Source organism: Myotis lucifugus, unplaced genomic scaffold (genome assembly GCF_000147115.1).
Source record: "Myotis lucifugus unplaced genomic scaffold, Myoluc2.0 scaffold_1, whole genome shotgun sequence".
NCBI classification, from domain to species: Eukaryota; Metazoa; Chordata; class Mammalia; order Chiroptera; family Vespertilionidae; genus Myotis; species Myotis lucifugus.
In genome coordinates, this window is record NW_005871049.1 from 36,683,126 (window position 1) to 36,696,515 (window position 13,390).

The following is a 13,390-nucleotide window of genomic DNA, read 5'->3' on the forward strand; positions in this document are numbered from 1 at the left end:
CTGTGTTCCCAGTGGGTTTCTTAAAGCAGTTTTAGCTCTTCGCCAGCATTATGTCTTGTTTTACGTTCAAAATGGGGAATTATGGATAGCTTGACTGGGTGGATCTAAAGCGGTGCTCAAGTTTCAGCATTTATTGTTAGTCTACTGGGGATCTGGTTAGAGTGCATCAGATTCATTAGCTCTGAGGTGGGGCAAAGCTGGAAGTCAACTTGCTCTTTAGAGGCAAAAAGGGACTTTAAATGGCTAGGTCAGGAAATAATTCTAATTAATTGCTCAAGGTTTTTAGTTACATTTTCTTGTTTTTCAGAGTTTGACGTTGGTGTTGAATAGTTCTTGACATTTTTCAATTTCGAGAATTATGCTCTGTAATAAGAACTCCAGTATGAGAAATCTCACTTCCCAGTTGATCTTTATATTATTCCACACCTTTTCTTCATTTCATGGAGTGTTAACTTAGGCACTCCTTTTCATTGCCAAGATAGTGTTAGAAAACATGTTTGAGAACTGGGTGGTAAATCCTATCTTCATCACACCTCCCCACTCCCCAATACTTGTAGTCAATTGTGCATGCAGTTGTCCTCTTTAACCACTAGGTGGCGGTCTTGTATTGTAAGAAACAATTTAAGTAGAACTCAACTCCCCAAATGTTTTCCCAGAAAACAGTGTTCTGTATTAAGTGCACTTTCTAGGGACAGAAGCCTATTTATTGCATAATATACTTAAAGTATTAAATATAATGATAATTTATGTTGTAATATCCAGTCACAATTTGATGGTTCTTTTATGGGAGATACACCCATCTCTTTGCTTTACTCTTGTTAACATGATTGGGAATTCCCTAACTCCTAGAACCTGCCTGAATAGCAGTGGGAGCTGAAATTCCCACCACTTTAAACTATTAATGGTGGTTCTCACTGGGGCACAGGACCCCACAAGGTAGGAATGAGTTTGCTGTAAATGAGAGCCCACGGCAGAGCTGAATGGAGTGGGGAGCTGACTAGCGTCAGGAATGTGTGCGAGGAGACGCTGGTGCTTACTTCTGGCCCGTCCCAGTGGGTGTGGTTTGTATGGCTCTTCCTGTCATCCCTCTTTCTCTCAGGCTAGAACCTCTGTTGTTTTTCTCTGTGGCTTCCCATCAGGGTTGCTCTCCACCCCGACCTGCTGCAGGACAGAAGACAGGCCTTGCTGGCCCTTCAGTCCTTTTGAGGAGAGGCTGAAGGTCAGTTCATGCCCATGTCCGAGCCCTTAAATGTCCCTCCTTTTCTCATTAGACCCTATAGAAAAAAAAAAGAGACAAAGCAGAAGAGTACTGAGCAAATTCGTGACATTAAAAGTGTGCCTGTGTCTTTTGGGCAGTATGGCATCCTTTTAAGCTTTCACTTTTGCAAATAAAATCTTCTAATTTTCTTTTTGTTCCCGACTACATGCATGAGTTCATCTGAAGCATTTGCTGAAGCCAGGATAAACCTCATTAATCTACTTTAATCTAATGGGTGCCGGGAGTATCTGCTTTCTATTTCTCTATTTCTAGTTAAGCCACTCCCTTGCCAGGTGACCCTGTCAACCTGCTTGGTGTGTTGTGCCTTCATTCTTTCTCTTTTAAGATGAGGTACGCCTACTTATTAGCCTCCTTGGGGAGGCGGGGACATTGGTATGCAGGGAAGAGAGTTCCAGGTATATTGTGAGAAAGTAGAGGAGACCGAGTGAGAAAACAGAAATGCAGATTGGGAATAAGTAGAAAGATGGGAGAAGGAGGCAGAAATCCAAGTAGTGAAGAAGACAACTATTTACCATCCATCTTAACAATATGCAGGGAAAGGTTATTTTAAAGTTCTTTATTTGCATAAAATAAATTTGTTCTTGTAGAGCCACTATTGTCACCGGATATGAATGATCAACTCTGTTTCCTCTAAGGTAGGCTGTCTTAGGTCGCAGGAAAGCTGGTGCTGGCCGTCTCTCTCTCAGATAAATCCCTTAACCACCTTCCTTCTTTCAGACTCTGTTTCCTCTTTTGTAAAGTGAGGAAAGATTTTTAAGACATTATTAGGTTCTAAAATAGGTTCTGTTTTATGACTTATTAGTAATGACCCCATTGTATGGAACTTTTGATTGTTCAGCATTATGCATAATAAGGAAATTAGCCTGTGGGTATGCTCATAATGAAAGTAATTCACTTATTGGATGAGGATGATTCGTATTGTAACTTTGTCTGTGGTCCAGGAAATTAAAACACGGGAAGGTGGCATTTTATTTAGCTTAGTGTGACGAGTGAAGATAAAGATTTTATTTTAGTGAGATTATAGTAGCAAATAGCATTGTAAAATTTGCTGTTGCATCAGTATTGGCTACCATTTTAGTTCTGATACATTATTTCTTTCTCTAGTCCCAAGTTTATAATTTTAATTTGAAATAATTTATTAAATAATTTTAAAAGCTAATTTCATCTATATTTATTTAAAAGCCTAACTTCAGCATGGTTTCTTTTAATTTGAAAATTGTTTGGCAATGCCATATCTGCAGAGAGGAAAAAATAGGGAAAACATCAATTCTACAAAACCATTTTCTATATACAGTGAGCAGTTGTTGAGAGCATTGCTGCATCACCCCCTCACCCCCCCGTTGTGCAATGGGTGGATAAAAAGTTGCTTATTAAACTATAGTGTATAACTTCATCATGGTAATTTACTCAGAGTTCTTATCTCTGTGACTATCTGTAGTATTTGTAGTGTTTTGCTTCTTAAATAAGGAAACTGCATGTATAACACAGGTTCCGGTAGTTGTCTTGCTAGTCTGGAAACACAGACTGTGGTCTATCTAGCATGGTTAACTCCTCCCCTCCCACAGTCGGACTCTGCTAGTAATGGGCCTTAAGTTTCCTCTTCTGATTTTTTTTACATTTATATATAAAGTAGCACCATCTCAAAAAATTCTGACTCTTATTATCATTTCACCTTCTACTCTGATTCTTTCCCATTTCCTGGTTTCTGACATGATCCTTGCAGGGAAATTGCCATAATCTCTGTCCTAGGCTTGTCAGTCTCAGGTGTTTTCATTTAAAAAACAAACAAACAAAATATAATATTGTTTGTTTTATCCTTCTTGATTGGGGAATGCATATGAATTTTCTAAACAAGTGAAGCTACCTACATGCCCTTTAATTTTTATTATAATCAACCTATTTCTCAAACCTGCATTCTTTACCCTTGCCCCTGTACTCTGAGTAGAAAAACTCGGGTATTTTGCACCTCAATTATAATACAATTTTCTCTTTAAACTTGTTGGGTTCTATGTGACTTTTGCCCTTAAACTAAAAGGCTCCAAATCTCTGTGATTCTTAAGTTCTTATGTTTTGTTTTGTTTTCATAGTGTCCTTTGCTTCCCATGTGAACTTCTTGATGTTGTACACGTGTCTGCCAATAGCAGTAACATTCCTCCCTTCCAATTTTTTACTCTGATAGATTGAAAACCTGGTACTCATGATTGTTAGGAAAACAGCTAAAATGATCATAAAGTGCTTTTTCATCTGCTCATCCTTTCATGGACCTTTGTTACATCATCTTGACCACTGGAAGCACTGTTTCCTGGTTTTTGAAATGTTATGGCCAATTGAAGATTGAGATATGCATGAACCATATCCAGACAGATAACATATTTCCTAGTCTGCTCAATTTCTCTAAGATCTAAGCTTATCGGCAGTATTTCCTGTGATTTGACTGTCATTCAGAACTGAGACCAATAAGCTTTTAAACTCTTTTTTTAATATGAATATTTTGCCCGGCTGGCGTAGTTCAATGGTTGAGCTTCAGCCTATGATCCAGGAGGTCACAGTTCAATTCCCGGTCAAGGCACATGCCCGGGTTATAGGCTCGATTCCCGGTGTGGGGTGTGCAGGAAGCAGCCAATCAGTGATTCTCATCATAGGTGTTTCTATCACTCCCTCTCCCTTCCTTTCTGAAATCAATAAAAATATATTTTTAAAAATATGTATATTTTATTTAAATGTGGCCATAAATTTATAGCATTTATAAACTATTCAACCAGGACTATTAACTAATAACTATCAATATTGCTTCCATCTTCCATTTTTATCTACCTTAAAGTTCCTTTCCCTCGGTCTCTGACTCTTAATTCTTCTCTGTGTTTTGTTTTCCAGATCAAGTCCCGAGCAAAGCCTGTAACAGTCCTGGTTTCTACATTTACTTAAGTGAACTTTGCTAAAGGATAAAAATGTCTGATACAAGAGCCAATCACCAACACTGTAGAAATGCTTGCACCTTCATTGGTACAGCTCACTGTCTCGACCAGCCTGGCAGTTTTCCCTTCAATTTTGAGATTTGCTTTTCATCTCTGTGGGGCCATTCTTTGTCATCCTGTTTTAAAATTGTAATCTTGCATGTACCCTCTCTTCCTGAATCCTTCCAGCATTCCTTTTGTTGCATTGCTGTAAAAGAGATCTTTATTTGCATTTCTTTTGGAGTATCTGTTCCATTTCAGAAGATAGTTTACAATAGTTGACCAATACATATTTTGAACTAAGAACAACTCCTTTTCCTTAAAATGGAAACTGCCACCCGGAATGTGGTCTGCTATGCTTTTGACAAAGATAAGAATAGATCTCTAGACCTGCTGAGGGTTTGTCCACCTCTCACCTCCACGACCCATTTTATTCCCCTCTCTTCTGGTTTATTTTCTGAGTTCCTATCTGGATGTGCTTCATTTTGTTTTAAAGTTGGTTTCCTTTGGGGTGTTTTGTCTGGGTTCTACTACATAATCTCTTAGAAGCAGGAAGCCTTCCTTTCTAGCTCAGCAGGAAAGGAGAGAGCAGCGTAGAACCACAGAGGAGCATGTTCTTCTGGATGGGAACAGGTCGTGCTGACTGGACCGTTGAAATTGCTGCCTGCCTATGAAACTGGTTTTGGCACCTGGCTTTGCATTAATCGAAGGGTGTTTGTTTTTTTAATTTCATGGAGTCACTGAGCAATATCATATTTGAATGCCCCAGTGGTAATCAGTGAACTAGAACCTTCTGGGTCATGACATTACTTTGCCAAGTCAATTTTGCTACAAGGAACCAAGAAGTGAGTCTGACAGTGGAACTAGGGCTTCCAACTCAAAATGAAAATTCCTGTGTCTAACCCAGAGCCTACTCCCCCAGAACTTTAAGACTTACATGTAGCAGTTACATTTTAAAAGGCATTTACCTGAAGTTGACAAATGGGAATGGATTTGGTCAACTGCTCACAGAGTATTTTTGGTAGAAGTGAAAATTCCAAAAAGTGAATTTTAAATTACTTGGTTTGTGGTTTGAAATTAAGTTAGAGTTTAGCGTTTTTAATAAGAATTATGGGTCTTTTGGCCACTGCTTTTGTGAGAAGCCATTTCATCTCCTGCTTTTATTGTGTATCCTATTATTTAAAGCTAATATAGCAACCTCTTTCACCCTCATCCAGTACTTTTTGTTTGCATTTATTCTTTTTAAATTTTCAGTTATTCAGTAACTGTTGAGCTCCTGTATGTCAAATGCAGTGTGTTCTCATTCATAGGTGCATGTACGGCTTTGAAGTTCTATATTCAGCAGCATTTTCTAGTCTGCATTTCATGGTCCTATATAAGTAGCTTGTGTCTCCTTGAAGTCAGTAAGATCTATTTTATACCTGGGGGATCCAGAGACACACAAACAGCATCTTGAAGGCGTGCCAGGAGTGGAGCTGGCTTTAGAATTTAGTTCTCTCAATCTCCGCGCTCTTAGTTGTTTCCACCATTAAGAGAATGTCAGCAGTCCTGGTTCTCAAACATTTATTTGATTTTTAAGTTATTTTAAAATTTAATGTTATTAGTTAATTAAAGAATTGTCGTCTGTGCAGGGGAGACAGAAGTCAGTAGTTTACAGAATTGTTTCTTTTTCAAAACTCATTTTGCTTTCAGGAGTTCACAGCTCATGTTTGTGCTCTGTGTGTTAGAAAGATTGGTGTGACTCAAAGGCACCGTGTTGTTTTTCCAGGGAAGGACCTATCATCTCGGAGCAGAACAGATCTGGACTGCGTTTTTGGGAAAAGACAGAGTAAGAAGACACCCGAGGTATTAAGCTACCATATAGCTGATATGTTCTATTTCCACAGTTTGATTTTCAACTGTGTTTAGAACTGTTTATTATGATTAGTAGTTTTCAGACAAAGTTACCAAAAAAAAAAAAAGCCTTTTAGAGGCTTCTAACAAAGGCTAAATGTGAGCCTCCTTAACAGTTGGTAGACAATATGTTTTATAAGGAATCTCTAAAAGGGATGTGTGTTATTTGGGTTTTATTGTTGTTGTATGAGGACTAGACTAAACTCGGGGATGAATCCTATGGCTGGTTTATTCAAGGGGAAAGTGTATCTCTCCCGTCTGCAGGAGAGCGGGAGGTCGCATGCAGCGATTGTGTGTGCTTTGCTCAGACGGCATCTCTCTATTTGGAATATGGCCTGGGGAGGAAGAACATCACATGTGAACTGCAGTTCTGGTCTGTCCCATCTTAAAACATTATGAAACGGTGTTGGATCAGCATTGAGTCTGGAAGGGATTTAAAAGCAGTATTTTTTCCGCTGCATAATACTGTTTGTTTCAGAACTAGAAGATAAGAATAGGGTGACTCAACTATGCCTTAAGCAGGATGAATCTATAACTCATAATCCTAACTATTAAATCGGGCTGTGCAATATAGCACAACATTTTGGGGGGACCATTTTCAGCTGTAAGAAACAGCCCTGTATGTAGTTGGGATGTCAATATTAGAATTCTTAAAATATGGATTTTTAGAGATAATGGGATCAAAATATTTAAAATTGATGTTGTCTACGAAAATCTGGAATATATGGTTGCTACAGCTATTACTCAGCTGATCTAGTATGGCATACTTATATTCCTATATTGGTTCCTAGCCAAGGCCCTTGGTGACTGTAAAAAAAAAAGTCTTGTTTCATTTATTTCTCATATTTCTCCAGACTGACAAATTTCCCCTGGATGATAGTTATTTGTTTCTTAATATTATTTTCAAAGACTTTGGAATGACCAGTTATTCGAAATTTTGGGACTAAATTTTTAGTCTTTTAGCACTTTTCTGACCCTATACCTTTAACAGTGAGGACAGAGGAAGCAGGCCCCAGAAAGGAAACCTAGGCCGCACAGCTTGCCGAGGGGTGGTGCCTGTAGGGCAGCTGAGTCATGCCAAAGGCAGGTGGGTCATTAGGGAGGAGGTGTTCTGATATCAGGTCATGCTGGATGCTTCATTCTCAAGAGGCTGCTGGAAAGAGCCGAGGTCATCAGACAACCTGCTTCTGGTCACACCTCTTGGTTAGTGTGTGACCTGGATTAGGCCCTCTGCCTGTTCACTAAAGAGTTTGCATCTGCCTTATCTCAGTCTTCCTCTTGAATCCCTCCTTTGACCATTGTCAGTAATTCAGGATGACCAAGGAAACTCACCTCTGCTCTGCCCTAACAGCCCCCTCCATGGCCACATCCTGCACCTTTGCTTTAACCCCACGTCCCACCCTGGAGCCCCGATGCTAACCTTTCTGTTCCCACTCTTAGACTAGCATTCCTGCTGCACAGACTCTTCCAAATCCTTGTGTTCTCGGATCCCTTGATCCTCCCTTTTCTCCCTGCTGCCAATCCCTACTACCCAACCCTCCTCTTCTCCAGCTCACTCTTTGCAATTTTATAGTTGAACAGGTCAGGGAAGGAAATCTTATGTATGGGCTTTTGGTAGAATGTGAAAAGAATTTATTTGGTAAGCACAAGAAAGGTTTTCGTTACAGAGATTAGAGGCTTCTAATCCTCGGCAGACATCTACTGGAGGACTTACTGGTGCCATGAGGTACCAGTAAGTTTGGTGTTACTTGACTTTTTGGTGGTGTGGTCATTTGTGATCATGTTAAAGTGAGCCTGTGTCTGAGAAGCTTCAGAAATAATTACCCACTAATAACCCAGGGAAAACCTATTTGGGTGCAGTTAGTGTAGAAAAGACACTGTGTTTTGTGCAAGATTTACATCTAGTACACCTCAGTCTTCATCCCAGTTGGATGTTTTCTTCTGAGAAATCCTTCTGAGATCCTAAGTGTCTGGCAGGGTGGGTTTGTGTCCCAGCCCAGCTCTTGATCTGTAGCCGTGGTTCTCAGCAACACTTGCACTCGAATCGCCTAAGGAGCTTTTTTTTAAAATGCTAATGCCAGGGTTCCACCCCAGGCCAGTCATATCCAAATCTTGGGTTAGGGTCCGTGCATAAGTATTAAAAAAAGAAGAAAAAAAATTTAATAAAAAAGCCTACCCAGATGATTGAGATGATGATTCTAATGTGTAATAAGGAGTAAGGATTGAGAACCACTAGTCAAAGCCATGATATGTAACTATACAGGGTGGGCAAAAGTAGTTTTACAGCTGTTCATAGGAAAAATAATATATTAATTAGTAAATCATAATATAAGAATAAACTGTTTTGCGTACTCACAGATGTAAACCTACTTTTGCCCCACCCTGTGGACTTCTAGCGTTAGGGTCACGAGTGTTGCCTAGGACAGGGCTTCTCAAATCTTAATGTGTCCATAAATCATCTGGGGAGTTTGTTAACCTGCAAATTCTGGTTCGTGAGGGTGGGTGGGACCCAAGATTCCGCTTCTCTGGGAGCTCCCAGGTGATGATGATGGTGGTGGTGGTGCTGGTGGTGGTTGGGGCACCTCCCTGAGTAGGCGGGGCCGCCGCAGTATTTTACATTTGACATATTCCTGTATGTATTGGTAAGATAAAGTGTCTTTAAGTCTAGTTTCATTTTCAAACAACAAATTGAAAGTCAGAGTTTCTTTTAAATTTTACGTATACCGAGATTTTCATATGTGGAGTTTGCTTTTACTGAGGCACACCCGAATAAACTGTTGCTAAGAAACCTTACCTGTTAGTTACAACAGCCCTTATAGCCAAAGGCGGAAGGCCTTTGATCAGATCTGTTGGAAAATACAACCTCTTTTGGCTCCTGTTCGAAGTTGGGAAGAATATTGCTTTGTTTTTACTCCTTTGACCCCCATAGCAACATTGGCCTGAATTGTATTTGGCATTGCCAAGGCAAAGGCGCTGCTGCATTCACATACCTGAAGAATCTCTGAAACCAGAGCAGCTTGAAGGTTAAAGCAGTAAGGCCTCTCTGGTGCTCTGGAGAAGGTGCTGACATTGACTCGGTCCTTGCATCTAGATTTAAAGAATCTTGGACATTGACCATGTCTCGCTTGGGCAACATGTATCTCTCACAATAACCCATACTTACTAATTTCTACACCCCCTGACTGTTACAATAACAGAATTACAAGTTTATCAACCATCTGTGTGCCAGACATTATGCTAGGCACTTATGATAGTATCTCATTAAATCCTCCTACCAATCCTATGAAGTCGGCCTTATTAGCACCTTTTTAGCAACGAGGAAACCGAGGCTCAGAAGTATTTGTTACAGCGCTCCAAAGTGGCACAAAGGGATTTAAATCCACAGAGTCCTTTCCCTCTAGCACAATACTGCCAGTGACAATGAACTTCTATTGCACTTTTAAAAATCTACATCTAAATGATTTAGTTGTGCTTTAGAAGTTTTCTTTTAGATTTTGTCAGAGACAAGTAGTTAATACTTTATCATAACTTTGTGGGGAAAATGATTGGCTGTTATTCTCATTTTGCTGAAAATAATGTTTGACTTTTAAAACTTCGCCTTGCCTTCAGGCAAAGTTGAACTGGTGTGGGTTTAGGGCATGTTACACATGCCTGGCCAGCTTTGGGAACGATTTTACTTTGTCATTGGAGCTGTGGGCTGGATTTAGAAAGAGCTAGGGTGAGTTTCTGTGGCATAGATACTGTGTCACTTGTGCACTTTCTGGTCTCAAATGAAATGAATAATCTGAATATATTTTATTCAAAAAATATCAACGGCTCTTGATTAATAACATGAGGGTTTTCTTTAAGCTTTTAATTTTGAAATAATTATAGACACACAGGAAGTTACAAAGATATTCAGAGGTTCCGAGAGGTCCCGTGTGCCCTTCACCCAGTTATCCCAGTGGTTACATCTGGCATAACTATAGTGCAGATGAAAACCACTAATTCACATTGGTACAATGTTTGTGTGTGGTTCCGTGCCACTTTATCACACTTGTGGGTCCTGTAACCTTGGTCTCGATTAATATGTAGACTATCCTTCCACCACAGAGATCTCCCTCATACTCACATCCCCTCCCCCACCATCCCTAACCCCAGCAACCACTGTGCCAACAGAAATGTCTATTTGAAGTAGAATATGTGTGAACAGTCTGATCTCTCTCAGTTTGATGCTGAGTCTGCTCATATCAGTAATGATCAATACACAAGTTTTAAAGGCTGATTGTAGTTTCCATGACCTACCTCCCAGTTATTCATGCTATTTATGTCTTCTATCTATGGGTCTTTAGAGAAAGCCTTGTGGAAAACAGATCATTTGATGTCTTTAAAAAGTCCAAACCTGTCAATTACTAGTAAGTCATTTGCTTTAGTAATTTTGGAAACGTATCAAACTGTAAATACAAAGTGGCATCATCATTGTGTGACAGTTTTGTCGGTATAGGAAAGCTCCTTGGGCAGTAAGTAGCTCTGGGTGCACTTCGTGAGGTTGGTGAGCTCCTTTAAATTGCATGAAAATGTGTGTGGGCATGTGTGCATGTATGTATATAAAGTTCAATGCTTTTATCAGATTTTCAAAGGAGTCCTTGATCCGAAAAAGAGCTTTAAAGTCCAGGACTATGCATAAAAATCTCTTCCTAGTTAAAATAAAAAAATCACTTCAAATGAAAATTTTCTTTGTTAGAGTAATAGGAGTGAGCCTTGTATTATGTAGTCAAACAAACTGTGCCAAGCCAAGAATCTGAATCCTTAATTTTCCATATAACATATAGAAATAAAATAACATCAAAATAAAACAATCCAAGCTAAACGTTTACTAAGATGTCTAGGACACATTTATGAAATTTAAATGACGCTTTCTGTCCTCTCTCTGACCTTCATGTGTCTGATGGAGAAATCTATCTGCTGTATTTTTACAGGTGGATTTGTTCATCTGTCACATGTGCTGGACAGTGAACCACTTAATGAGAGAGGGAGGACCTGTGTGGTACTCATTTCTGGGTCCCCAGCATGTGATAAATTCAGTGCTTGGTGCATAGTAGGGATTCAGTAAATTGAAGTCTCATTGTTCTCTTTTTTTAAATGGACTGAATTACTACTCATGGTTTGTATAGTTTCATAATTAAATACTCGAAATATTTTGATCAGTAAATAACTATCTCTTCTTTGAGAGTAGAAATATTCATCAGCTAATTTCCAATTCTATGCCAAGCACACAGATTTTTGAGAGGGGATTATTGAATGAGTGTGTGCTATGCCATTTTAAGTTTTTAAAAGTCAATCCCATTTGCCAGAAATGAGCTTTCAGACATTGCACTTCCCTCTAGAATAGTTTTTCATCGGCTTGACCGTTTTCCACGGCTACAGAAGTTAAAGGCTTCCTGTCTTTTCAGGGACTGTGTTCACTTTATTGGCACTTGGTGCTCCCTTAAGCCACGAGGCTGCCTGGAGCACTGCTTCCCTAGCCGGATCTGGCTGTTCAGAACTGCTTGCTTAAACAGTGAAAGACCATCACAAACTATCAATTGCCCTGAAAACTTCTAATAAACTCTTCAATGTGGGAATGGCTGGTTAGATATTTCCGTACATTTTTAATTTTCAAGTCCTTTTCCCCACCGTTTTTGTACTATATTAATCAGAAGACAGTAACTCTGGATTGGAGTGCACTTAAATTAGAGGTGTATGCACTTTCTACAGAGACAAAGAAATGATCAATTATATTGAATTGAAATTACTAGGGCCCCTAGAGACCTGCAGCAGGTACTTGTGCTGGCCAGTGTGCGTGTGTGTCTTTTCTCACTTGGTTTGCAAGTTGGAATCAGACATTGAAAAACAAATTCCATTAGTTCCTATCTGGTTGAACTTCCTGATGTTCCTTTTTTTTTTTTTTAGAATTCTCTCATTTTTTCCCTCCCCCACCTTACCAGTTTCCTTCCTCTATCCAGCTTGTTTCCTGATTCAGCCTTATCACTAGAGAAAATACTCCTGAACCATATCAAGGAATTAGAATATATTACCAGCATTTCTACTTTGTTTCTCCAAACAGCATTTTTCTGACATAGTCTCTTGGCAAAATAATTGTCAGTCTCTTTGCCTGATTGAATTAGAAACCTAGTGAGAATTATATTCTCCCAGGGTACCCAATTAATGATCACTTCCTTGAATTCTCCTGATGGCCTTTGCTTTTTGAACCAAAGTATGACTTTTTTATGCTTTGTGTCCCTTTATTGTCAATTATCATGAATCCCCGTTCTTTTTCATTTCTTACTGATCATCAAATCTGAAAATGAACTTTAAGCAGATCCTTCTTTTTTCGTTTGTTGAATTCATGGGGTATTTTTGGACCATTCTTCTAGTACTATAAACTGCCCTAAGCACATTATAGGGGAAGATCACTGGGAAAAGAAGAGACCTTTTCATTTTTACTTGAAATGTCTTTGAATTGGACACTGTTATTTCTCCTTACTTCTGAATTTTCATGTTAGTGATGTATATTTATGAATTGGGTTGAGTTTTGTAAATGGTTTATGGGATTTAGACTTAAATTTGAACCTTTCCTATTTTTGCAACTCCTACTACTTTGCCTTCATCTCCTCACCCCAGATATGGGCATCAGCATTCAAGAGTTGGGCAGATTTTCCAGCCTAGTGTTGGCTAACCTTCTAGTGAAGAACTTTTAGTTACAGATAAATTTAAGCTAAGTTCACAACCAGGCCGAATAATATATTTAATGTCTAAAGTTTATTGTTTGTCATCAGTGATGACTTCAGTAATTCTTGTCATCACTTGACCATTGATAACAAAACCAAGGTTCAAAATAATCTCTCTAAGCTGGGACATTTACCTAAAACTAAGCAGATGAAATTTTATGACAATGTGTAAAGTCTCATTTAATCCTGGAAAAATTTAATTTTAATTTGGTAACAGCAGGATGAGAATTAAATTAGAGGCTAGGGCATGTAACTTGACCACAAGTTCAACCAAAATATGTAGAATGTCAGCTATCCTGAGTGCAGCCTTGGGCTGCTTTAGATGGGTTGTGCCCACATGCTGAAAGCAATGGGCTTTTTGCTTGTTTTCTGCACTGATGACTATATTTGAACTGTTCTGTTCACGACTCGGTGCCCTATTTTAAAAGAGTGCATTCAGAGAATGCCATTAGGGACATATTGGAAAGAATGTGATGCACAGGCACTAGCAGGCGGTCAGTTGGGAAATGATGCCT

At 39.2% G+C, this 13,390-nt stretch overlaps 1 protein-coding gene across 2 annotated transcripts in view; it reads left to right on the forward strand.

Moving 5' to 3' along the window:
* Positions 1-13,390, forward strand: part of PINX1 (PIN2/TERF1 interacting telomerase inhibitor 1) — a 73,977-nt gene that overhangs the window by 13,252 nt on the left and 47,335 nt on the right. The window contains exon 6 of one of the 2 annotated variants that reach the window (XM_014456859.1): positions 1,140-1,219. In XM_014456859.1, coding sequence (XP_014312345.1) covers positions 1,140-1,219 — 80 coding nt within the window. Of the gene's footprint in view, positions 1-1,139; positions 1,220-6,001; positions 6,079-13,390 lie in introns of both variants that reach the window. The other variant, XM_006081915.2, reaches the window with a different exon arrangement.